The 27,720-nt window shown below is 38.5% G+C and overlaps 2 protein-coding genes and 1 long non-coding RNA gene across 3 annotated transcripts in view; 1 reads left to right on the top strand and 2 right to left on the bottom strand.

Moving 5' to 3' along the window:
* The window catches only part of nf1b (neurofibromin 1b), an 83,737-nt gene that overhangs the window by 40,030 nt on the left and 15,987 nt on the right, over nucleotides 1-27,720 (top strand). Inside the window, exons 36-44 of the mRNA XM_053515512.1 lie at nucleotides 17,692-18,124; nucleotides 18,560-18,900; nucleotides 19,179-19,381; nucleotides 21,352-21,545; nucleotides 23,432-23,572; nucleotides 24,756-25,035; nucleotides 25,409-25,623; nucleotides 26,623-26,684; nucleotides 26,871-26,985. Of these exons, the coding sequence (XP_053371487.1) occupies nucleotides 17,692-18,124; nucleotides 18,560-18,900; nucleotides 19,179-19,381; nucleotides 21,352-21,545; nucleotides 23,432-23,572; nucleotides 24,756-25,035; nucleotides 25,409-25,623; nucleotides 26,623-26,684; nucleotides 26,871-26,985 (1,984 nt within the window). The remainder of the gene's footprint in view (nucleotides 1-17,691; nucleotides 18,125-18,559; nucleotides 18,901-19,178; nucleotides 19,382-21,351; nucleotides 21,546-23,431; nucleotides 23,573-24,755; nucleotides 25,036-25,408; nucleotides 25,624-26,622; nucleotides 26,685-26,870; nucleotides 26,986-27,720) is intronic.
* Nucleotides 790-4,244, bottom strand: LOC128545336 (uncharacterized). Its single transcript, XR_008365858.1, has 2 exons — nucleotides 4,156-4,244; nucleotides 790-2,143 (listed from the first exon to the last, which is right to left on the bottom strand). It is a non-coding gene; the product is annotated as an uncharacterized LOC128545336 (long non-coding RNA).
* LOC128545335 (oligodendrocyte-myelin glycoprotein-like) lies at nucleotides 9,365-11,920 on the bottom strand. The gene is made up of 2 exons (XM_053515513.1): nucleotides 11,730-11,920; nucleotides 9,365-10,837 (listed from the first exon to the last, which is right to left on the bottom strand). The coding sequence occupies exons 1-2, from the start codon at nucleotides 11,738-11,740 to the stop codon at nucleotides 9,574-9,576; spliced, it is 1,275 nt and encodes a 424-aa protein (XP_053371488.1). The 5' UTR covers nucleotides 11,741-11,920; the 3' UTR covers nucleotides 9,365-9,573.

Genomic DNA, 27,720 nt, shown 5'->3' with positions numbered 1-27,720 from the left:
GTTAATAGACATATGTACTTTCTTTTTCTTTTCTTTTTTTATCCAAACCATTAGACATAAGCTAAGAACTAAAATTTGGGAACTTTTTGTAGTAAATAAATTTCACAAATTTCACCTGTATTAGAAACTCAAGTATTTGATATAAATTATTATATGAATACATTTTCTTAATAAATGATTGTATCTTTATACTGTCTATATAAAATTAACAACATAGTAAGCGTCAAAAGCTAAATTTCCTACTATTTCTTACGTTTCTGGACTTTTATGCAAGAAATGTAATTATATGTCTATTGGTTAACTTATTGTTTAAGTTAGTTTTTTTTTTAAGCATACAAACATTGTAGTTTATACCTTTAGTTCCCTTTTGTAATAAAGATCCCTAAGTATAAATAAAAGCACAACATTCCATCTTTACTTATAATCAGAATCAAGCTACACAGATTTGTTCCAGATTTGGCTTCTTATACATAGACAGTTTAAATTTCAATACTTATTCTGTTCAGGATCACTATTGTCATGATGTATGATAGTTGCTCACCTGTTACACCAAAAACATAAGTTGTGTTGCCCTCTGTTGCACATGCATTGTCTTCTGGAACTTTATAATGCTAATGACGTCATCTCAGGACACGTCATACTACATGATGCATGCCCTTTGTTTTGCACATGGGTACTGGGATTGACGCACTTTCATTTGATTAAAGTTTTGTTTTTTGGTTTTGCATTGGAAGATCATTTGGGTCGGCTTGAAATGAAAGAAATGGATAAACTGGTTTTTGTCAGGAATCGTGATCAAAACCTTAGCTTTTAATTAAAAACTTCATTATGTAGTGGAACAGAAGGTTTTGGTGAATGGGTGCACAACTTAATCACAGATTACATTTCTGGTTTAAGAAAACGTTGATGATTGTTTAAATTAACTTTTAAGTTTTTGTACAGCCTCTGTCACAGACCGTTTACAGGTTATTCAGTGGTATTTAAATATTTTTAACAATATTTTATATTATCTCTAGAAAATAAGGTACTTTAGGCAAATCAAAATAATAAAGTGCTAGACAGATGCTAGACAGATGACACACTTGCTTATCAGCAGTTTAAAAGTTTTCCTAGATCTCTTCCTCCCCCTTCTGGTGCTTTAGAACCTATTACTTGAAAGACTGAGAGAACAAGTTCTTATTTTTTTTTATCTTGCATCAGCCCCTTTTACTCAGTGTTGATTGAGACAGATTTTGGTCCATGTACAGTACCTACATCTTTAATCTGAAGTTTAGTGTATAGAAGTGATAAGTCCTTCTGAAATAAACAAACAGATTTTGTTTGAGATAATTGTACATATAGTATTTAATCTACACAAACTTTACAGCAATCTACATCGATATACATTAGAGTCTACTAGATGTGCTGTAGACCCGTTCATTTTGTTCCAGTTGACTAGCAATGCATAGAAAGTTCCTTTGGTTCTTTACAGCCTTCATGGATCTTAAGCAAAAAGGAAGGATTGTTAATCTTGTTTTGAAATATATATTGATCAAAAATTACAGTGCTCTTAAGTTATTTTGTTTGGTAAACAGTGCAAAGATCATGTAAGTACAAATTATATTTCAATAACATAACAGCTATTACAGCTAAACAGAAGCCCGTGTATACATCATATGGTGTTATAATTCAGAAAGAAGAAAAAATATATAATTCCATAAACCCAAACTACTCGGTTATTGAATTCATACAATAGGCGATTCATTCTGCATCAGCCGCTGAGTCGGAGTGAAAGATAGGTGGATTGTGTCCACTAATTCATCAGCATTGCCATGGAGAAGACGATTGACGTTGTGAAAAGGAGCAGAAAGTTTCCACCCGAGGAGGGGAAACTGCTGGACAGTGCCCCAGTGGATCCACTTCCACCAGTGCTTGTCGCAGAGCCTGATGAAGAACCTGATGCGGAGCCCGTTGCAGAGCCTGATGCAGAACCGGAGCCTCCTGTTATGGCACTGGTGAGAGAGGTTGGCTTAGTGGTAGCAGTTGGACTGGTGCTGTTGGTTGTGTTGGCGGGCACGGAGGTCACCGTTTCAATGCTAAGCATGACAGACAAAAGCAGTAGACATGTTGCTATGCTGAGCCCCATCCTGTTCTTCCTTTAGGCCTGTAGAATGAAACAGATTAAGAGCATGGATTTTACATAGGGAATGATTTGTGAAGAAAGCATGCTTAGGTTTTGGTGATCGCTGTACTGCTGGTTTACACCTTTGTACAAAGATGCAGAGTTGTTGCGGAGGCTTTTTTGGAATTTTGCTTTGCGATCACACATGTCTTTGTTAATAATTAAGATTAAAATTATGGGTAATATACAAAGTAACAAGGTTGGGATACTGATAACGTCAGGAAAAATATATAGAATAAAGATAACACAGAGTAATGTGAACGCAACACTAGAGCATTTACATTTACACAAAGTAATTGCTTTACTCAAACTAATGTTTGACTATATTGTCTGCTGTTGTCTAAATTACTGGTAGAAAAAAAGGTTTCACCGTTCTTTCTTACCCCTCACAATGGGGAAGACATTTCTATCATACATCATATAATAAATAAGTATTGAATTTTAAAATGTCTATTTACAAACAAAAAAGATGTTTTTGTGACAGTTAAAGACAGTTAATCCTGACACTTAAATACATTTCAAAATAAAATTAACTTTGAAAAAATGGCTTAAAAATAAATGGTTTAACATTTTCAGCATTATTAATACCCGAGTATATTGTCTCCATGTAATTTTCCAAATACATTTTTGAAGCCCACCTTTAAGAACACACTTCATACAGGAAAAAAAAAACCTTGCACAACATTACTTTCCCTGAACATCACTGGATCTACAGTACAAAAGGGAATAAAGGGGAGCTTGTAAAGGTCACTTATATTTAAAAAATAAGAGCCTAAAGTCTATACATTTTGGTTGTAGATCCTTCAGTAATATAATGAGATGTCCACTGGAAAATTCCATTGTCTGGGTTTGAAGCTTATTAAAAGCTTGTGGTTTGATTCCGAAAGGGTCACCCACATGCACAGACCAAAGACTATCGAGGATCTTAAGTTTTTTGTGTAGAAAGCTCTACAAGTGTAGACCTTTTTAGACATGTACACTATACATAATAATTGTGGTGGGCAAGACATTTCCTCCATTTTTGAACATTTAATGATTTTCTGTTGTTTCATTACTAGGCGTAATAATATGAATAGCAATTTAATAAGATTTTTCCCTATTTGCTTTCAGATTCAGCTTTTTAAATTAGTGTTTAGAATTAGGAATTTTTCACATTTCTTTTTGGAATTTTATAGTGTTTCGTTTTTAAACTTTAGTTTACAATTTAGTTATAATTTGGGTAAATTAAATTTTGTCCTTTGTTTTGAATTTTTTTATTTGAAATTTTCAAATAAAGTAATTTTATCTATTTTCATCATAATTAATTATAAGCATTATAATTCTAACATTTGTTACATATAATTATGTGCATAATTTAAAGAGATTTAAACAAACAACCCCCTTCCCCCCCCCTCTCTTTTTTGCTTGTTTTCATGAAGGGCACCTAAAGTATAATTTGGGAGTTAGTTCTGCAACAGAAGCTTTCTTTCGATTGATCTAAAGTCTTTTTACTTTATATCTACAATATAAATGTTGAGAAGCTGCACTTGCAATGAAATGTTCCTGACTTTTTCTGAAAAAACATTTACAGAAAAACAGAAGCCCCTGTGTACATTTGCTGGTGTTTTTAAGATTTATATTAGTTTTACACTAAATACAACTTTAAAAACAGAATTTGAAAGCAAATTTCACACAATATACTTCACAGACCTGTGCTAATGTCTCTAATTAAATAATAATAAATAGTGTCTGTGTACTATAACTATAAATGAATTAATATACTAAACATTTAGTTAAAAATTTGACTTGTGAAGGTTTGTGAATAATTCATTGCGTTTAAAGTTTTACAACTTTACAAAAAGGAAGCCTTTTAATTATAATAATAATTACTAAAGTCATTACATTAATTAACCCCCTGCTGCTCCTTTTGTTGAAACCTCATTGTGTTAAAGTTAATACTTTAGAGTTCAGCGCTCGAAATAGAATTGAATGATTATAGGACGTTAATGGCTCACCTGTTATGCAGCAGATGATAAAAAGCGTACGAAAGCCAATGGTACGTCTTCTCGCGTTGTGTGTTATCCGTACTTGTTGTGTGTCATTTTATACACAGACCGACATCATGACTCATGACGCAAACATTTTGCGTTGCCATGTGCCTAAGTAGCCAGAGCAGCGTTTTTCATTTGAGTAAAGCTTTGTATTTGTTTTGCATTTGGAGATGTGGTGCCTGGGTGTCACCTAAAATTAAACAGGTCTTCCTAACTTATTTGATATACAATGCTCCAGCCATAATTAGTAGCTGAGTTTGGTTAATTAGTTTGTTGTTTTCTTTTTTTGTTGTTGTAAAGATCTCGACATGAAAATAACCGCCACCTTTATTTGCATATTCTTAACATCTCTTGAACCTCTGCGTTTTTAAAGACTGGCTTTTTTAGGGAATTCAGGTGTTGGCACATGATGCGAAAAAAATGAAAAGAGCTTGATCAAGTGCTATTTTGTGAACGGCTAAAAAATGTGGGTTGAAACAGTTTTAAGGCACATTATTTGCTGATTTATTAATGTATCCAATTGTTATTGTAAGGACTAACAAGAACTGTTTATTTGGCAAAATATACTATTGGATTAATGTTTAATATATTGTCATCTATAAAATATATTTTTTGTCGGTCTCTAATGGTGGATTGTTTTAAATTTGACAGCAGTGACACAAAGACTTTGTAATCCTTTCCTTCTCTAGCCGTGTTTTTTTCCTCCTGGATTCAAAAAGTGACCCAAAAAATAACTAGTAACCTTGCAGGTGTAAACTACATGCCGGAGATTTGCCTAACCTGACTTGAAGAACGCAGAAGATCGTCCTAAGCTAGTACACAGCCAAATGACAAACACAAATATGTTTGTTCACGTAATGTTGACTTACTATTTCAATTGAGGTGCAGTCAGAAGCTGTTCACCTCATAAACATGTATGTCACCACCAGTATTGGGCTTAAGTAAATTTCTTTTGGGCTTGTCTTTCTCTGGCTCTGGATTATTGTACATTTATTATTATTATTTTTTTTAAGTTTTCTGAATCAGCACAGGATTAAAAATAATCATAATGGTTTAAAAATCGACTTACAATACACCTAATATTTGAGTGAATGTCTTTTAAGAAGTGTTTGGATATATGAGCACTCTTCTTTGCAGAATTGCACAAACGTTTGAGCAGGTCCACAAAATTTTAATAGGGTTAAAGCGTTTTCCATTAAACAACCAGCTTTGATGTGTGTTTGGGGTCATTACCTTGTTGCAGCAAACATTTTTTTACAGAAGAATTTTGAGGTAGACTTTAAGGATACATTGTTCATGAAATTCTGGGCTGATGCCAATGCTGATGTTTAAAATTATAAGTAGTTAACAATGGCCAATACTGATTTTTATTTATTTATTTATTTATTTTTTTTACAGCTCTTGTGTATTTCATACAGAATACATTCTCGTGCTTATGTTAACAATGAAAACTTTCCATATTGCCAATTAACACCACAAGGTGGCATTTCCTAGAATGGTAAATTAGAGTTGAAAAAGACTACAATGTTACTCCTCTAATTAACCTGAACTGTAAACTTTTTCCTTCGTAACGAACGATGAAGAGGAATGATTGTTGTATTTTTTATTCCCGTCATGTATGGCACAGTAATTTGTAGTGTGAGACTTGCGTGGATGATTTTTTATTTTTAACATAATATAGATAGATAGATAGATAGATAGATGGATAGATGGATGTATTATTTGATCCTATTAGTAAAGATTAGGGGAGATTATTGAGTTACAGCAGCAGCAGGTTAAGGGGGGAAAAGGGAGGGAGGTTGGTGCAGTATGTACGTGTATCTTATAAAAACCTTAAAGTAAAAAACTAAGTTAAAAAGTAGTGAAGAGAGTACTGATTAAGGAGCTGTTGTAACAGGCTGCTGCTCTCACAGAGCTTGTAAGGTACAGGGTGGAAATCCCTATGCAAGTGAGTTTATAGCTCTGTGTGATAAATGGTGAAGCGCGGGCTCCGGGCTCTCCCTTGCTGCTCATTTGCACCTACACCACGCCTTGTTAGAGAATTGTGGTAAAGGTGGCTGTTGTGCCAGCTGTTGGGTCTTTCCCGAAGCTGCAGCTTGGTAGGCCACTCAGATCAAAATCAGATCACAGTTTGCAAGCACAACAGTGGCCACTTCCGTTGGTGAATGCAAACTTATTTGCTGTTAAACGAGTGGCTGTTAACCAGGTCAATGTTGGGGTGTTACGTCTAAATTGGTGTGTCTTTATAGTCCTCATTATAATTTTTTCTGATTTGCACTAGCAACAAAACAGCCCCGAAGCATGATGCTACCACCACCATGTTTAACATCTGATACAGTAGATGTAGATATAACTGCCTCACCACTTTAAACATACCAGTTTTTTTCTTAGTCCATGTGGCCAGCTGCAAGTTGTTAAATTTGGAGCAATTTCTTTCTTGTATGGCAGCCGTTGGATCCACAGTGATGTAAAACTTGACTGTAGACAGGGACAATTGGTGTTCCAGCAACTTTCCATACAATGGCAGGCCAACTGAGGCGGGCAGTTTGGATTATCTTCCAAAACCTGGCAAAGTGGCTCTAGCTGACAATAATTTATTTTTATTAGTGATGCTCCGATTGATTAGCCACCGATCATGATCGGCCGATATTGGCTAAAAATAGCTTGATCGGCGAACCTCAAAAGCGCAAATCAAAAGAGCCGATAACTTGACGGAAACTATTTGCGCGACTTTTCCATACGTACATGCACGGCGCACAGGTAAACAACAGCAGAGCGGAGTTTACCAGTGGCAACATGAGTTCTCCCATCTGGAAGTTTTTCAAAGTGTCCGATAAAGACGTAAAGTTAGCCATTTGAAATGTATGTCTTGATGAAATCCCTCGAGGTGGAAGCAAGCAACGGCATTTTAACACCACTAACATGATTAGGCATCTTAGAACACGGCATACAACTGAATATGCAGAGTATGAGAAACTAAACTCATTTTAAGTTACTCTGCCTTATTTGGGAAAGATGGCCTACAGTAGCCTTAAGTTCTTATTTTCTAAAATAAACACTTGGTGCTTCTATAAGATCTTGACTGTAGCCTATTTCCACAGTTTTTTTTTTTTATTTAGTTAATTTAGAGTTAGTTTTATTTCTACAAATGGTGCAAACTCAGCTAAATTATAGCTAAAAGATTCCCATTACCCTGCCATTTTGTGACCGGCAGTGATCGGCAATCAGCAGTTCACGATCGTGGTGATCGGTAATCTGTGATCGGCCCCAAAAATGCTGATCGGAGCATCTCTAATTTTTCTAAAATTGTTTGCACAATTTTTCTGTGCAAACAACTGTCCAGTTGTTTAGAAATGGTTCCAAGAGACGTTCCTGCAGTAGAAAACTCTAAGGAGGTCAGTGCAGATCTGAGACAGTCTTTCTCAGATCTGCACTGACCTCCTTAGAGTTTTCCCTAGAATAATAAAAAGTTGTTGAAGTTATACAGTTATTCTTACCCAGAAGAAATTAAACATCCGAAGCCCAATATTCCCGTCACCTTCATGTTCATGATGAATGTATGTAAGGTTCTGACCGCAGCTCTAAGTCACCAATGGCCACAGGGTGTGATGTTGTTTTATGTTATGTAAATGAATTAACTGCCACACAGACAGCTGATTTATCTCTGTTTGTTTAGTTTTATCCACAATACTGTGTCCTGTATGAACCTAAAATTGATATAAATCATACACCATTTAGAGGTGGCCCTGTTCAACCCGTTCCATCATCAGAAGTACTGTACACTTATTTAAGTTTCTTCCTCCCCCTGGTGGTGTTTCTTTGGGAAGTGGAACTAAAGTAGTCATTATGCAAACAGTGTACTTTAAAATCCAGGGAAATAAATTTGGCATGTCATGTTAAGAATACATTTTTGGTTAAGAAAAAAAAAACAATGCTTTTTGTAAATAATCACACATCTGCATTGTCAGAAATGTAAAAACAATCTGGTTTTAATCTTAATCATCTTTGTAACCATAGCAGCTGTGCAGTACATCGGAGTGCTAGTTATCAGCATTATCAGACAGATCTCAGATAAGCAAATAAGATTTAGTTAGCAATTGAGATACTGTGTCCTTTTTTGTTCCAGAATATAAACATGGAGATGATTTTGTGCCAGGTAGAAAATTTTGCTTTCAGCTAGCCCCTTCGTCTTGCCCGTAGTAACAACCATGCTTGCTTAGTAAAGCGTATAGCTTTTATTGGACAGAGGTTGTATATCAGTGTGACTTAACTAGGGGAATTTCATTCACTTGTGATATAAACTCAGGATTCCTTACATGATTTGGTGTGACTTCTATTCAGTTTGGCACAGAATCTTCTCTCAACAAATATTAGACCTAAACCTAATGCCAAATTTATGTGATAAAAGATTTAAAGTCAAATTTCATGTAGTCACTAAAATATAGTGCAGGACTTCATTAGTACCCGCCCACAATCTTGCTTTTTATTTATTTTTTTAATAAATAACATCCATCTTTTTTGCAAGATTAATCTAATTAAAGTCATGAGCAGTTACAGACGGCCAAAACACAGTATTGGTATTAATTACATTTTTTTTGTTACAATATTATACAGAAAATGTCTATGCCAAAGAAGCTACTGTTGAAGTTTATGCAACATGAAAGTGACCAATCTTGCTTCCCTAAAAATTTTAAGTTCAGGCGTTCTGGAAAGATGATTTTATATAAGCAATTTAAAATCATAAAAATTGGCATAAAAAATGGCAATTTTTCAATGTTATACTGTCTCGCTTCTATAATAATTTAAAATACAAATTATTAATATTTCTTTGTGAGTATTGATATTAAATTGCTTCTAGAAGCATATGACCTGTGAAAATTGTTACTTAAATAGTTTTTGGTAAAAATCTGTAGTGTCCGTAACCATGTTAAATTCATGTTGCAATATCTTAACAATGACATGTTTTCAGGTTTATGTCTTCTTATGTGAAATCAAAATTGGCCACGTTTCATCTGAATAACATTTGAGATCATTGAAAAATTTGTATTCAAAAACTTTACAGACTCTAAACAAATGGGCATGAAATTATATTTAGCAAATGTGTTTCTTTTTTATCTGGTAAAAATATAAATGTGAATGCAAATTTACAAAAAAATAAGCATGGATCGGAAGATAAGAAGAAGAACTATTGTGAAAAATGGTGTTATATGATATTCATGATATGATCCTATCTGAAAATTCACTTTTCAGATGGTTGAGACACTTTTTAGCTCCAATACTATGTTTTGTCCCAGAGCATGGAAATTATTAAAAATGCAGTGCGATCAGGTATGTTTTTGGAACTTTTACAAAGATCACGATAGAAGCAATTCTCTAAAGTTCTTACATGATGTGGTCAGCAGTTATCAGAAAGAGCACATTTAGCGAGACTGTGAGCATACACCAAGATCTTTTTTCTGGGCTGGCATTTTTGCCAAGCTTCTGACTGGTTCTCCTGACGCTCCTGGTGCGAAGAGTGGTTGTCCTGCGTGTGCTTGTAGTGGAGACTCCACCGGTCGTAAGTAAATCCTCTGTAACCGGCATGTCTGTGGGGATGTGCAGGCTAGTAGCAGTAAGACTTTCTGAAGTGGAGGTCAAAAGAAAACCATGTCCAAAAGATTCCGCAGTGTCGTCTAAATGACTGGTGATTTTTGGAGCCTTCCTGGTGTACTCCGTGTCAGTGAGCACTTCTTCAGATCTGTAGTGGGTGGTCACACCAGATAGGAGACGATTGAACTCCCATCCCACCTTACCATATGGAGCAAGTGTGTAGGAAGCAAAGTACCACCCTGATGTCACCCTTGCAAGCTGAGCATCTCCACAGACTGACCATGTGTGGCATGGGCACCCCAGCACACGGGCTGAAGTCTGTCTGGTCCAGTCCAGCAGATACGCGATGATGGAGTGGTCGTCACAGGCCCAAGGATTGTCTCCTAGTGTGATTAGTCTCAATCCATGAAGCTGTTCAAAGGCACCTTCGCACACTGTGGAAAAGCGATTGACATGAAGATAGAAGTGTGATAGTCTGGGTAGACGGTCTAGTGACCCAGGCAGGATCTGTACCAGTGTGTTGTGCGACAGATCCACCACCTCCAGGTTTCGGGGCAAGTTAGTAGGCACGGTCCAGAACTTGTTGCAGCTGAGGTTGAGAGTCTGCAGGCTGGATAACGTATTGTTGATGAACACAACCCGCTCTAGCCTGTTTGCTGACAAATCCAGCAGACGCAGGTTCCAGTGGTAAGCGGTGTCATTTTTCTCCAGAAGGCGGATGCGGTTCCCTGAGATGTGAATCTCCCAGAGCGAGCGGGGCAACAAGGCAGGCATGCGCGAAAGTCGGTTGTGAGAGACGTCCAGTGTGCGAAGGTGGGTGTAGGGGGCCAGGACATGGTCGAGGTCAGCCAGGCGGTTGTGGGACAGATTGAGAAAATTAATGTTAAGCTGGAAACCACTGGGAAGGGTTCTCAGTCCTCTATAGGAGCAGTCCACCTCTCTGTCGCTTTCACTACAGGAACATACAGAGGGGCATGCTGCATTCACGCACCTGGCCAAAAGCAGCAGCAGCAGTATACAGGACAGTAGAGCGACCTCACGCATTTTCAGTGCAAACCTGTGGGAGACAGGGAAATGACCCACTGTTGGTATACCTTTTATAGATGTTCTACCTTTTGCACAATTTTACAATCAGCCTTCTTGCCATTTTTAGCTACCATTTTGATCATTTTGCGGGGTGAACGGTACATATATTCTCAATTTTGTCCCTTTGCCTTACTGGAGCCATCTACAAACTACACTTTGGACCTTTTTAGCTAAATACAGTGAACCACACTAGGTAAACTTTTGTGAGTCAGTGGAAACAAAAAAGTTTTGTTTGGTGCACTTCTGGAGGAATGATTTGCTACGTTGTCCAATGTGTGATTTTTTTTTTCCCACTCAGCTTCCTTATTAGCAATGCTGCCACCTCCACACACTTGGATCCTTCAAAAATCCATCATAGTTGCAACTCTTGACTGCAACCATTTTTAAGTTTGCTTCTTAGGAGATTAAACTTTTTATTTTGCAACTGTTTCATTCTCCATCAGAAGTGCCACAGAGAGCCCGGCTCGTTGCGCTAGATGTATTTTAGACCACAGTCCAGTACATACACCAGTGAACGAGTCGCAGTGATCTTGATATCTTTCCCCTTGTAACGACAAATAGACCTAATAATGCTTAATGCTCAGGCTGGATGGTGTGGTTTCTACTGCAGCACCACTTATTTTTCAGTGCTGCATTTGACTAAAATTGATGTCTTTATTTCTAATAAATGCTAACTGGTCAGAGGAATCGATTCACAGCATGTGCTCGATCCCTGCTGTAAGCTGTTTAAAGGAATGATTAGGTAAAACCAACACAAAGATGTATGTTTGCACACTAGCCTGCTGACTGGCGAAGTTATTAATGATGCAGTGCTCTACAGTGCCTCATCTGGGATACACTCTACTGCATTGTGAATCACTCACCTTCTCTTCATCTCTTGCCTGTCATTTCTTTGCCCCTCTGGTTGCTTGCAGCTGCTATTTTGTTCCAGTCTTATTCCAGTTCTCGGGTACAGTGGTGCAGTGAGAGGATGTACAAGCACCTGTGCTGCTGAACCAATGCAGCAACTACGGAGTCCGAACTCGTAATGTCAGTGGAGCGGAAAAGATGTGTGTGTGTGTGTGTGTGTGAGTTTGGAAAAGTGGTAGATGAGTGGAGGGTGGGCGTTGCAGAAGGAGAGAGAAGTGCAGAGTTGTCCCTGCTTGCAATGCTGACTTCATTGTTTCTACTTTAAGATCCGCCTACATCACGGCTCCTCTAATTTTTTTTTCTTCCGACCTCTATTTCTTTAATGTGATTGAGGTTCATTTGTTCTGGGTGTGTAAAGGGCAGCTATGGGATTTTTTATTTTATATATATATAATAGTTATGGTTCCATCCACAACACAAGTTATCACTTACGTCTTATAAACCTGCAACCCCTTTCCCCCCCTTTCTCTGTCTTGAAGGTAAAAAAAGACAAAAATTTTAAGGACAACTTTTCCTTCCTGAAGCTACACTAACACTGGAAACTCCTTCCATGAATCTCAAAAGCGTTTGAAATATAAGTTCCCTGAGTTAGGGTTACTATTGATGTCACAATATGATACTATATCCAAATGAGCACCGTTTTATTTTCCCATCGTTAGCTGTTCCTACTCTCAGAGCTGCTGTTTTATAAAACTAATAAGCACCTTCTGAACGATTAGAGTCTATTCAGTCACCTCCCAGCTTTTAACCTCTGCAGCTGCATTGTGCTGATTAGGACCAGTGCCCCAATTTTAAGGGAAATCCTTGAAAATCGGTAAAATCATGGCTTAGATCAAACATGATTTCTGTGCACAGCTTTTGGCTTACCGGTTATTCACAGTCTCCTCACGTTCTTATCCTGGCAGGCAGGTAAACGTACGAAAGGAAACGTGTCAGTGTGCAGTACAGAAAGAAACATCCCGGGACGGAAGTGTTGAATGGCCTTTTATTGGTACTTTGTCTCCTGACGACTGTTCTTTAACAAAAAAAAAAAAAAAGAGCGAGAATTCTTTTAGAGCACTTTCATGCAGCCCAGCAGTGCCACATCCTCTGCCTACTAATAAAGTCCCTTCTTCGCTTCCATGAGCGAGCGTGTAGATCTTTGTTAGGACCGAATGCTCTTATAACAATTAATACTGCATTTTTTTTGAGGTTGTTACAGTTAAAAAGCCAAATGAGTAATCTTTTATTTTAGAGTGAATTTTAAGGCTAGCTACTGTAGGTATAATAATGCAAAAATTACAATTGTGTTTTTACTGTTGTCCTGGGCTACTCAGACACCACATTTATGGGAATTAGAGACATTCTTCAAAGTTGGAAAAAGGTATTGAGGCCATGTTCGAGGTTCTGTTGGTCTGGAAAAGTATTAAAATTCAGAGCAGGTTTAGAAAACATGTGGATTTCGTTTTGTCGAAATATCAAGATGCCAGAATTTAAATTCGTTGTCTTTGTTGTCCAACACAGTTAAAGAGTTTGAAAACTACAGTAGCGAGAAAGCTGAACATAACTGACTCCAGTTGCTGGTTAACTCGCAGCCTTCTGATTAATACTCTATCTCAACCTCTAAGATTCCTAATTTAGTGTGATATCTCTGCATTTGCACGTTTTATTACAAGTTGCTTCAGTATAGTTCATAATAATTCATCATAATGGTTGTCCAGATTACAGAACCAGGGTAAAAAAGAGACGAGAGACTCACAATATGTATTTATTTACCCATTTCTTGACATTTAAAAGCAAAATAAAAAAACAGAATGCACATTTAATTATGCTTGCCAAAGTTCCATATTCAACACTTTTCCTTGACCACTGTACATTACAATTCACGATAGATTTTCTAATATTTCTGCGGTGATTTGGTTGCGTCATTTATCATTTGCTTAAGCAATACATTACTTTAAAGTCATCTCTAAAAAGTCTTGATAAATTGGTTGTACCAGAAACAAAAGCAAAACTACAGGCATACAAAGGATTTGAATTTGTATTTAATTCCAGCGGCAGTCAGAGCTGCGTGTGTTGTTCCGGTAATTTCTACTCTGCGTTTTCCGAAGCTTCCGTCTTAAGATCTGTTTGGGCAGATTGATCTGCTTCCTGGGTGGGCGGGGTCTCACTGGTGTCATGGGCTGAATTTTTGTTCTCTTCAGTGGTGTCCTGGTTTTCGACTTCATTGGCATCTGCTCCACCCACCTCCTCTGGCTTCTCTGACTCGGCTAGAGTTGTCTCCATCTCCACTTTCACTGAGCTGCAGTCCTTCAGCAATACATCAGTTTCAGAAGGTCCACCGTTCACACTGTTTCTCTTGACGCTTTTGGACGATTTCAGCATGACCACCTCGTTGTGCCTGACGCCTCGGCAACATTTGCAGGCCATGCACATAATGATCATCAGCAACAAAAGGCAGATTAGGCCGAGCAATGAAATTATCGACCATAGTAACAGTTCCTTCTTGTCTTTGAGATTGATTAGGCAGCCGTCATGGGTTGGTTCTGATTTTGTTGTCTCAGTACCTTGTGTACCTTTCATTGTTTGTGTGGTTTTGATGGAGTTGTTTATTGTTGATTCTGATGCATTGGGCGTTGTGTTTTGTGGAGGAGATGAAGAATCGTTATTGACATTGGATGATGTGACCGCTGTAGACACAGTGCTTATATTTGCCTGAGCCAAGATTGTAGTTGACAGACTTACAAGCAAAATGAAGCACACAAAACGGTACATCTTGAAATCCATCAGGAATCTATAAGAGAAATAAGAAAAAGTTAAAAAAAGCAAAAAAAAAAATGAATTTACTTCTTAAAGGATACAATTTTAACACAATTTAAACATGCATGAAAAAATTCCTTTCTGATGTAGCTAATTCTTTAAAAACTATATATTTTAATATTTAATTTATTGCATAGTAAATAAAATATCAAAATAATACATTTGACAAAAATATTTTATTCTTGTTTCTTATCCAGCCGTCATGATATATATATATATATATATATATATACACTACCGTTCAAAAGTTTTAGAACACTTGCAAATTTCTTTTTTTTTGTTTAGTGATTTATTTTCTACATTCTACAACAATACTGGGGATTTCAAAACTATAAAATAACACATATGGATTCAGGTAATTACGTAACAACAAGAAAAAACAACAGTTAGTGCAAGAACAGTATCGTCAAGTGCATTTGCAAAATCCCTCAAGCACCATAATAAAACTGGCTCTCATGAAGGCCGTCCCAGGAGGGCGAGACCAAAATCTACCTCTGCCGCAGACGAGAAGTTCATTTAGAGTTATCAGCCTGAAAAATGACCAGTTAACAACACCTCAGATTAGAGGCGTTATGAAGTCTTTACAGAGCAGAAGTAGCAGAAACATCTCACCATTAACTGTTCAAAGGAGATTAATGCATTTTTTGGACGCCTTCAGCATTCCTTTACAATGTAGAAAGAAATAAAAATCAGGAACCATCATGGAGTTAGAAAGTGTTCTAAAACTTTTGAACGGTAGTGTGTGTGTGTATATATATATATATATATATATATATATATATATATATATATATATATATGTATATATATATACTATGTGTATTATATAAATTTCATTATATAAAAATATTATAAAAAAATATTATTGTAATACGCCATATTCATGCGCCAATGCGGGAGTCTTTTAGTCCAGCTGTAACCGGTTAATGTCTTTTAATAGACAATTATTTTAATACCAGCTTTTACTGAATTTATTAACATCGTAAAGCTGTAGCTTAATAGTTTTTTTTTGTTTCAGTTACTTCAGTAAATGTTTGCTGAGCTCCACAGTCTAAATGTTGGTCCCTTGAGGTTTAATTTAACCAAACTTGTAGCTGAATTGTCATTTTTACTAAAGTTAACAAGTCATTTTAATTAATTAAAACTTTTAATGTATATTTAATGTATATATTTTTTATATTTGATGATTGATGTATAGCTTTAAAGTTACCCAAATTGTTTACTCAGGTTAAAAGTGCTAGAAATTACTAAAAATAGTCTCCTGCTTAAAATCAAAGAGTTTCAAATTTTATAAGCTTTAACTCTTAAATTGACTTGAGTATTACCATTAAAGTACGGGTAAGAAATAGTTCTGAAATTCTGTTTTGATGTTTGTTACTGATGATTAGTTAGTGCGGAGAGAAAGAAACCGAGAAACCAAGAAATGTGAGAAAAGATTAGCCAAGTGTAACTACCGACAGCTTCATTCTTACTCTTTCAAATTGCTGAGCTAATAAACAAATAAATAATAATAAATAATAAACTTAAAAAAAAATGTATAAATAGTGATAAATATTACGGCTTATTATCATAATGTTTATGAATTAAGCATTGAAGCTGTCTGATAACAATGATGATTCAGATTAAAAGAAATGAATAATAACCAACAACAAATACAGCGTTCAATGGATTTTGCTTTTTTTCCCTCCGTCCTCAGCATTCATCCTACTGAGAGAATTTAATTTAAAAATTGGGCTTATGTTTCTTACCTTAAATCTTAGGTGTTTTTTGCGACCCCTGTAAGACCACCAGGATGATGTTGTCAGGTGAAGTCAGAGTGTGAAATGTGAAGCAGTTGGTGATGAAGCGTGAAGAAATACGGCTCTGGCAGCATGAAGTAGAACACATAAGCGACACATTTCCTGTCCCTTTTTCACTTCTGTTGTGGTTTTAATGAAAGTATTTTTAAACTTGCATGTGGCTTGAGCTTGCCATGCATGTGAGCTTCATTCTTTGTCTTTTAACCGATTCAGTGTTACTTGGGTCTAAGGTACTGTATGTGGTCCTTCTCGTATAATTTCAGTGACCTTAAGTTTGCGAATGCGATGGAATAAAATCTGTTTGTATAAATAAAAAGAATTAAATTGACACACTCTAGACGAGCGTTCTTCTACATTCGTACACCTTTTTCATTCACATATTAGAAGATAAATCTAAATACTAAACCTCTAGTTACAGTACAGTAAGGGGTTGAGTTTATTTTCCTACACACATTCTGACTTGTATAGCAGTGTGCTTATTTCTTTAGCTAGAAATAATCGTTTATGCCTAAGCTATTAAAGTGTAATATTAGAGCAGATTTATCAAATATAAATTGAACGCACCTCGATTATTTCACACTTGCTCAAATATATTCATCGGATTTGCAGACAGGATGCACATCAACCTTGAGATGTTCCTCTTTCATTATTTTAGGGAAGTCACCTCCGTAAGAAAAATGCCCATTTACTGTAAAAAGAAACAATATTTGCATAGAGGATTAGCATAAAGCGGATGATGATGCGCAAAGCATATGAGCTGGTTTGGGAAATTAAATCAGACCGTCTTTTTATAATATAAAATTTAGTCAAAACTAATGTAGATACTTTTCTGGGATAAATCTTGCTAGGTTTTTTAACATCAGGATGGTTTTTTTTCTTAAATGTTAAGCATGTAGATTAGCAAAGCTAGCTGGAAACATTTATGTAATATAATGTTTATGTAACTTAAAATAATTTATTAAAAACATTAATAAATAAACATATATGAATGGAACAAGTTTTGGTAAATTACCAAGTTACTTGGAGTTACATGAGTTTTGTAGAGCAATGTTACCTTGAGGTAAAAATGTTTGCATAACTTATAAAGTTAATTAAATGTAAATTATTATTTTATTCCTAAAAAAAATGATTTGATTAATTTCTTAAATCTTGTACAATGAAGCACAAAGGTGAAAAAATCCAAACATTAGATCTTAGCTCATAAGCATACTTGACTTCAACATTTGGAGTGACAATGTCTTAATCAAAACATTTTTTTAAACTTTTTAAACACAGTCCGCACTATGACTGTTTTATTCCCCTGCTTTCTCTTCTTCAGATTCAAAACTGGCCAGATTAATGGAGACCTGCTTATCTACCATGTGCTGCTCACCCTCAAGCCTTACTACGCCAAACCGTATGAGATAGTAGTAGACCTGACCCACGCTGGTCCCAGCAACCGCTTCAAGACCGACTTCCTCTCCAAATGGTTTGTTGTTTTCCCCGGGTTTGCTTACGAGAATGTAGCAGCCATCTACATCTACAACTGTAACACGTGGGTGCGGGAGTACACAAAGTACCACGAGAGGCTCCTCACCGGCCTGAAGGGCAGTAAAAAGCTGCTTTTCATCGATTCGCCATCGAGGCTAGCTGAGCATGTTGAGCTGGAGCAGCAGAAGCTTCCAGCTGCCACGTTGAGCCTGGAGGAGGATCTCAAGGTGTTTCATAATGCCCTCAAACTGGCTCACAAGGACACCAAGGTGTCAGTCAAGGTGAGCTGGGGAGGAAGATGTTGGAATGTTTTCTGAAATGTTCCCCGGAATTAAGAACATTTAGTTACCTCTGATTGGTCAAAAGGTGTTTTGGATTCCATAATTGATAATAGTTCAGGGGTTAATAAGGTTCTGTAGCTGCTATAAGGAAAGTGATGACATGAACGTCCACAGCGTAAAACAGAACTATGGACAGAAATATATAGTAATATACTAAAATATACTAAAACTGTAATCCTTGGTGAGTTCCTATGGTGTAAAAAGATTAAAATACTTTGTACCAGGAAAATAATTAACTTTAATTTTACGTTGGGCTGCATCACACCATGGAATTGTTGTGTAACTTCTTGCCAAACAAAAGCAATCAAAAGAAAATAGCTTTTAAACATCATGGCAAAATAAAGTAAGTTCTTGTTCATATCTTCTCCTCTTCAGGTAGGCTCCAGTGCCGTCCAGGTGACCTCTGCCGACCGTACCCGGGTCTTGGGTCAGTACGTGATCCTCAACGATATTTATTACGCCTCGGAGATCGAGGAGATCTGCCTGGTGGACGAGAACCAGTTCACGCTGACCATCGCCAACCAGGGAACGCCGCTCACTTTCATGCACCAGGAGTGCGAGGCTATAGTGCACTCCATCATCCACATCCGCACGCGCTGGGAGCTCTCTCAGCCCGACTCCATCCCACAGCACACCAAGATCAGACCCAAGGACGTGCCTGGGACGTTGTTCAACATCGCCCTCCTCAATCTGGGCAGCTCTGACCCTAGTCTCAGGTCACTAACACTAACTGCGCACTCTTTAAGTACCATGTGTGATATGGTGATGTTTAAACTGAGGAGATAATTTATTGAACAATTCTCCAGCGTGAGCTGTTAAATTGTTTCCTGATTGCGTCACATCCCAAAGTGTTTTATTCCTTACTCCTGTATATGAGCAATTTCCTCTCATTGAAACTTTTAATGCAGTATTTATGTGATTTGTGAGCTTGCATCTATACTCGCTTTTATGCACTTATTGATTTTCCACTCTTCTCTAACTCCTGTGTATGCAGGTCAGCAGCCTATAATCTCCTATGCGCTTTAACCTGCACCTTCAATTTGAAGATCGAGGGCCAGCTCCTGGAGACGGCGGGTCTGTGCATCCCAGCCAACAACACCCTCTTCATCGTCTCCATCAGCAAGACTCTGGCAGCCAACGAGCCCCACCTCACGCTGGAGTTCCTCGAGGAGTGTATCTCCGGCTTCAGCAAGTCCAGTCAGTTCCTCTCAGTATTTTTTTTTTGTTCTTTCTTATATTCCGGACATTGTGTGTGTGTGTGTGTGTGTGTGTGTGTGTGTGTGTGTGTCAGAGTTTTTAATGAAGCGGTAAAGAATCCTTGATTGCTTCTTAATCTAGAAACTGAGACATACTGTAGATCCTACTGTAGATCTTTTGATTAGTTACTACAGTTACTTAAGATAAGTCTTAACCTTCTGGCAGACGCATCCAGCTAATGAACCATACATGTATAACATGTCTTTTAGAGGTGTATATTTTTGGGTTGTGCTTAGTGGTGGAATTTTAAAACTGATAAAGTGTTTTAAAACAAAATTTGAACTTTAAATTTTAACACAACATAAAAAAAAATAAAAAAAAAAGTGGTTAGCACTGTTGCATTGCAACTCCAGCTCCTAGGTTCGATTCCCACCTCGGAGTCTGTGTGCATGGAGTTTGGATGTTCTCCTCGTGCTTGGTGGGTTTCCTCCGGGTTCTCCCTCCAACAGTTCAGTGACATACAGATTAGGCAAGTTGGCATTCCAAAATTGCCCATAGCGTTTGAATGTTGACTGGAGGCCTGACCACAGACGTACATAATGGGAGTAAATACAGTGGGTCACCCTTGGATTTTTGAGAAATTTCAAAACAAAGATAAATACATGGTGGAAAATGTAATTTATTAAATATTATTACAGGAAAAAATTGAATAGGATTTGTATCTAATTTAAAGATACAATACTTGTACAATAATGTAATATTTGCAAGCTCCAGATAGTGATGGGTCGTTCATAAACGATTCGTTCTTTTTGTGACTTTTTTGGGATCTTTAACGTGACTCAGAAGAACAAGTAGTCTCGGAGAGTGATTCTTTTATTTTCTACTGGGCACGCATGCGCAAAGAATTGCAAAACCTCTGTAGTTTATGTACAGGGAGGAGAAATGAGTAGTTACCTTTGAGTCTTTGGTCCGAATCATTCGTTCTTTTTTCACGTGACTCTTATAGACGCTCTGCAGTGCAGTACACAGAAAACAGAATTGAGCGGTTGTTCTCAATGACTTTTTTACTCTGAGTCGTTCGTTCCTTTGTCACGTGACTCCCATAGAGGCTATGCGAAGCAAAAAACTAACGAACGACTCAGACTAGAAGATATAAGAGGTGAGCTGCTTATTCTGTTTATTATAATATGTCCTTAGCTGCATTGTAATATTTTCATTACTGGAACTAGAGACAAAATTTGTGTATGTAGACGTATTGGGGGTCTTTTTATTAAAAATGCAACATTTTATTGTATTTCTGATTAAAAGAACGAAAAGAACTAAATGACTCAAAAAAAGATTCGTTCATTTTGATGAACGCGATTCACTAAACCGAGTCACTAAAATTATTCAAACTTCCCATCAGTAATCCAGACTAGTTTTTTTTTTCATCATTTAGAGCAATAATCTAAAATAGTAATTATTCATAAACCACCCAGTTTGTTCGTGTTTGTTTATAAAAGTTAGAGTATGTAAAAGTGGCAGACATTTTTTAAAAAACTTTTGACCTTCCATGTGAAAAATAAATATCATCTCTCGACTTCGTACGCAATAATTAACTCATGACTACTGCAGCGATTTATTATTGATGAAACGTTATCTCATGAGTAGCTTTTTATGTGATCGATGCTGCTAATATAATTAATATTTTTTGGTATCGGGGTTATAAAGCTAATGTTCTCACAATGGTGTAGCAAAGCTAATGTAAAAGTGCTTACCAATGAGGATTTTCGATTCATGCAAAACTTATACAAATGATATGGCGTTTGTGGTGCTTTGCTATGTAATTTGCAAAATCTCTCAGGAAACTGATGCAAATTCCAGGTTTATATAGTTCAGGGAATGTACTCACTTGCCAAATCAGCAGTTTAGTCAGACTTCCAGATCTCTGGCTGTGATTTTTATCTGTGTTGTCTTTGTTCTGTGTTCAGGCATCGAGTTAAAACACCTCTGTCTGGAGTACATGACTCCCTGGCTGCTCAACCTGGTGCGCTTCTGCAAGCATGGTGACGATGCCAAGCGCCAGAGGGTCACCGCCATCCTGGACAAGCTCATCACCATGACCATCAACGAGAAGCAGATGTACCCGTCCATCCAGGCCAAGATCTGGGGCAGCCTGGGCCAAGTACGACGCGCCGCGATTCTAGCAATATAAATCGAGCGCATCGAATCAAATTATGCGCATATGTTCCCGATCAGACTCTTGGCTACTGAAGCGCAGTTGCACAATGTTATCTTTTATTGTTTTTTTATTGTCATACATCAGCTGATTTGTCCAGAGATTTACTCTTGTCAGAACCGCTACTTGTGTAGAATCATCTCCTGAAACATTTGATCATACAGACATCAGGATGTCTCATGACTCTCAGAGAGACGATGCAAATTTCCACCATAGAAAATCTGTCACATTGTAGCACCTGGGCGGCTGGATACTTAAACCAAACCACACATTTAACATTAAAATGATTTGTCTGCAGTGCTGAAGCCTCGCATCTGATTGGGCAGAAGATTCGATACGTTTTTTATAATAGTATCTGTGATGACTATTTCAATCTGACACACTGTGTTTCTCTAGCAACAACAAAACCAAGGACTTGAATGGTGGATACAAAAGGTTCAAATTAACTCTAGAATTATGGATTTAAGGATAAGTTATCTGTAAGGAGATGTTTATTTAACGTTTATGTAAGGAGTCTCCAGTGTCAGTACTTTGTAACGGTCAGAGGTTAAATTTATTTTCAAGTTTTCCGATATGGGACGTTGTCTGGGAACATTAAAATAAAAAAGATTTATTTAACAAAGTATTTAATTTTATCAAAATGACGCCGATAAGATTTTGGCTGTTTATTTAAACGAGGCTTGGGATTGCATACTAAGTAATGACTTTTAAAAATCACAGGCTGTATGACTATGATTTATAGACCCCAATTTTCGATGGTCACGAGTTCGATTCCCGGTACCTCGAAACCTCTCGCAGCCGGAGGTCTAGAGAGAGCTGATTGGCCGAGCTCTCTAAGAGGGAAGGGATAAGAGGTACTTAGTGCTCCCACATTAATCACGGCTCTACAGCCAATCAGGGGTGTCTGTGAGCTCGCACAAGTGGAGGGAGCGGATAGCCCTGTCCTCCGAGTGTGTTACTCCGCCCCCAGTATTGCATGAGCGAGCAGTTTGAAAAGATGCGGTCGGCTGGCGTCACGTAGTTCGGAGGAAACACGTGATAGTCTTCGGCCTTACTGACTGAGTGGTAGTAGTAGCCTTAATGTGGAGCCCCCTAGTGATTGGGAGGAATTGGACACGACAAATTAGGGAGATAATATTGGAAAATCCCCCCCCAAAAAAAAAACACTTCGGGAAGTGATGTTGAATCGCATTTAGCATTGACTGTGGTGCGCATTCACACGGGTGCATCACTTCCTCTGTCTCCATTCTGACCCTGACATGCCCGCCGCTCTGAAATTCTGGTCTCCCAAGTCCATCGCTCCAAAGTCCACCTAGCAAACTGAGGCCTTTTTCTTGACGAGTAGTACAAACCAGTGATTTTCTTATGGACACACTGCTGTTTAGTCCCAATCCTACAGTATGAGTTCTGATCTCACTGTGTGTGGAAATATTCTTGCTTTCACTATTAAACACAGCTCTGACTTTTATGATGCAACATCCTTAAACATTCAAGTGATGTCTTATTATGATTATTACCACATTTCTTCTGTGAAATTGGTTGGACAGTTCTTAACCTAATTCCAGTAATTTCAGTCTCAACCTCCATGGTTGACGCAGGCCAGTAACTTGATAATTTCTAAAACACTATAACATTTTTTCCGTGACCACTGACATGATACGTCTTCTGATGGTTGGTTATCGCTAGCTGAAACATTAATCACTGTGGTAACTGTCCAATCTAAGGTTCTTATGTATTTTCTCATTAGTATCCAATGAAAGATTAAGAAAGAAATAAAAGACAGTATTGGTCACAACCTGACTCCGTCCCTAACACTTCTTTGTCCGTTTCAGATCACAGACCTGCTGGATGTGGTATTGGACAGCTTCATTAAGACCAGTGCTACAGGGGGACTGGGATCTATCAAAGCCGAGGTGATGGCGGACACCGCTGTGGCTCTGGCCTCTGGCAATGTTAAACTGGTGTCTAGCAAGGTGAGACACACACACACACGCACACATTGACAAAAATATTCCCTGATCAGAATTGTCACGTGGTAGGCCTGGTTGAGCATGAAGATTCTGTTCCTCCTCGAACAGATCTCAAATGTGATTGGTTTAAAAGTTGTGACACACATTTCATGACATCACTAAGATCTTATCTAACCATGCTTTTTGGAAAGCCTGTTTAAAATGCAAAAACGGTGTGATCTGTATCAGCTTCCTTTTGACCCCTGCCCAAACGACGTGTGGTTATAAGTCTATTTCTGACAGCGTTTAGTAATTTCTCTTCACTGCATCTGCATGTCTGTTTCTGTGAAGGTGTGTGCATGTGCGTGTTTTTTTTTTTTTCTGTCATCTGTTCTCACTTCCCTCACTTTATGACTGCGGGGATTGTTTGAGTCATGAGACGAAGGCCATGTGAGGTCGTGCCAGTGGGAGACGAGCCCAGGCAGGAAAGCCAGGACAGGGGCTGCTTTGTCCCCAAAGCCATAAGGGTGCAGGAGATTTAATAAACCTGCTAATAAAACTTTGTGTTATTATGTATGATGCAACTCCCAGCCCAGGAGCTTTCAAGGACTGAGATACACTATGTTGCCAAAGGTATTTGCTCGCCTACTGTACCTCCACATGCATATGAACTTAAGTAACATCCAATTCTTAATCCATAGGGTTTAACATGATGCTTCAAGCTTTAAGTCTTCTGTGAAGGCTTTCCACAAGGTTCAGGAGTGTGTTCATGGGAATATTTGACCGTACTTCTAGAAGGTCACCCATGTCTTAATGGACTTTGCTTTGTGCACTGGTGCGCAGTCGCGTTGGAACTAGTGCGAGGTTGATATTTAGTCATTGGGCTCAGACCCCTTACTTCCAATGAAAGGAACTCGTATAGCAAGACATTTTGGACAATTTGATGCTCCCAACTTGAGAACAGCCCCTTCCTGTTCCAACATGACTGCGCACCAGTGCACAATGTCCATAAACACATGAATAAGCGAGTTTGGTGTGGAAGAACTTGACTGGTCTGCACAGATTAGTGACCTCAACCCGATAGAACACCTTTGGGATGAGACTGCAAGCCAGGTCTTCTCGTCCAACATCAGTGTCTGACCTCACAAATGTCTAGAGATTTTCACATGTGTTCAGAAAACATCAAAATATAACCTCCTTTTCCCAGGTCATTATCCGCATGTGTAAGATCATCGATAAGACGTGCCTGTCTCCGACGCCAACGCTGGAGCAGCACCTGATGTGGGACGACATCGCCATCCTGGCGCGCTACATGCTCATGCTGTCTTTCAACAACCTGCTGGACGTGGCGGCTCACCTGCCCTACCTGTTTCACGTGGTGACGCTGCTGGTGGCCACAGGGCCGCTCTCGCTGCGCGCCTCCACCCACGGCCTCGTCATCAACATCATCCACTCGCTCTGCACCTGCTCGCAGCTCAACTTCAGCGGTGAGAGCATGCACACAGAGTCGATCGAGATTAGGCGCATAATCAGAAAAGTTTAATGAACAGAAAGTCGTTATGAATCAGAAAGCTAGATTTTACAAAGGTGGAAATCAGGCTGTATGTTCCTAGCCACTCTACTCTACTCTGACACAGCTAACTACAAAATGTATGCAATATCACTCCCGGAGAACATTCTGCTAAATTTAGCCTACGTGGCTGAGACAAATACTTTGTGTCCGTGATTCAGCACTTAATCTGTGCTCACAGCTTTTTTCCTTTATCAGCCTTAACTAAAAGTTTCCCAATTAATTCCGAATCAAGCTGTAAAGACGAACTAATGGAGCAGATTAATAACGAATGCCATTTGTTCATGCAGAAGAGACCAAGCAGGTGCTGAGGCTGAGTCTGACCGAATTCTCGCTGCCCAAATTCTACCTGCTGTTCGGAATCAGCAAAGTCAAGTCTGCGGCCGTCATAGCTTTCCGCTCTAGCTACAGGGATCGCTCCTTCTCGCCGGGGTCGTACGAGAGAGAGACCTTCGCCCTGTCCTCGCTGGAGACGGTGACCGAGGCTCTGCTGGAGATCATGGAGGTACTAGATAGTAACAGATGATTAACGAAGTGTAGGGATTTCGAGTGGCGCAGTGCTAAAGTGCTCGCCTTATCATCCGGAGATCGCAAGTTTGATTCCCGGGTGATGCTGTAACCTCTCGCAGCTGGAGGTCTAGAGAGAGCTGATTGGCCGATTAGAGGTACTTGGTGCTCTCACAATAATTACGGCTCTACAGCCAATCAGGGGTGTCTATGAGAACTCGCACAAGCAGAAGGAGTGGATAGCGCTGTCCTCCGAGGGTGTAACGCCGCCCCCGACAGTGCTTGAGCGAGCAGTTCGAAACGATGCGGTCGGCTGGCGTCACGTGGTTTGGAGGAACCATGTGATAGTCTTCGGCCTCTCAGCTGAGTGGTAGTAGTAGCCTTAATAGTGATGGGGAGGAATTGGACACGACTAATATAGGGAGAAAATCTGGAACCCCCCCCAAAAAAACACTGAAGTGTTCAACCAAGGTTTTCTTTCGTGACATTTTTGATAATTTATTAAACGTCTAATAAATACTAAAAATTCATGTTTTTTTTTTTTTTTTTTCAAATTGGACAGAGTGTCTCTTTTTCAAGCATAGCTTTTGTTATTGTTTTGCTTTGGCTTAGGATTCAATTTGTCCTGAGAAAGTGTTTCTGCTGCAACCTAGAAAAACCACAGCAGTGTGCACAGGCTTGTGTACCGGTTCCATTTACTAAAACACGGCCTGCATATTTTTAGCTGAAGTCTATGAACACTTCCTCATGCTGCTTCTGCTGCTGCCAGGTTATTTTTACAGCGTTAAAGAACCCGCAGGGTTTTTCCACACATGCACACGCTTTAATATTAATAGAGTTTAATAGAATTGAAATTATTTGAAATGGATATTTAATTTTAAAGTTTAAATATACGGCCCCTTCCTTCCCTTCCATCATATACTGTATCTAAACGCACTAAAACAAAAGTAAGTAATAAGTCATTTGTGAGTAATCCAGTCTCGTTTCCTTCCGTCAGGCTTGCATGAGGGACATCTCAGAGTGTAAATGGCTTGATCAGTGGACCGAATTGGCTCAGAAGTAAGTCAACACCCATTGTAACGCTCAAGGATGTTCTCCTTTGTATACTTGCTATTCACAACGCTGGCACAGTATATGAGACATGAGTCATGTATATGTGCCGGGACAGTGGATGAGTCATTTTCACGGTCTGCGTGCTTTTTTTTCTTTTCTTCTTTATTTAACCCCCCCCTTCTCTGTATGCAGGTTCGCCTTTCAGTACAACCCTTCTCTCCAGCCCAGGGCTCTGGTGGTTTTCGGCTGCATCAGCAAGCGCATCACCCACGGGCAAATCAAACAGATCATCCGCATCCTCAGCAAGGCGAGTCACACGCTCATCGTGCTATTTCTGGACACTGATTACAAGACGACTGTCCAATAGAGAGCAGCTCCAAGGATCGACCGAAATACTGTACAACTCTCGGTCTCAGAAACGATCAGTTATGTCGCTTGAATTGATTTTCATCATGCACTTAACGTTAACACATACCGACGCGTGTATTACTTGTTTGCGTATGTAACAGCTTGAGTAAGTTTTCTCGAGATCTGTTCCGTGACCACCAAAAATATAAATTGCGCCAAATATTGGTTTAAAAAAATAATAGTTCTTAGTCAAGTTTAGACATGTAGAGGGTCCTCAAGTGAAAGTATACAAACAGAAAAGACGATTAGATAAAAAAATTTTTTGCTCGTCCAGGGCTTTAAACAACTAACATGGCCTTATTTAAGAAGATATCGCTTCCAGGCTTGTTTCTTTTAGCTCTGATCAGCAGCTCATTTACATGGACACTGAAATAGCACATTCAGAAGTGGAGTGAAACCGAGTGAGAGTGTGAAAAAAAAAAAAAAAAGCATGATCCGAGTGATGCTGATAAACACTTTAGGGAACTCTGAGACATGTGTGTTTAGAATGAGCTAAATATAGGTCCTGAGTAAGTGTAAGAAATATATCGTTTGAATTAGACCATTGTGGAAACCATGACCCTAGGCTGATAACATTACACGGCACCCTTTGAATGCCTGGTATCGTGACATGGATATTACCATATTATCGTGT

Source organism: Clarias gariepinus, chromosome 17, assembly GCF_024256425.1.
Source record: "Clarias gariepinus isolate MV-2021 ecotype Netherlands chromosome 17, CGAR_prim_01v2, whole genome shotgun sequence".
Classification (NCBI taxonomy): Eukaryota; Metazoa; Chordata; class Actinopteri; order Siluriformes; family Clariidae; genus Clarias; species Clarias gariepinus.
This window is presented reverse-complemented; position numbering and strand designations above follow the sequence as displayed.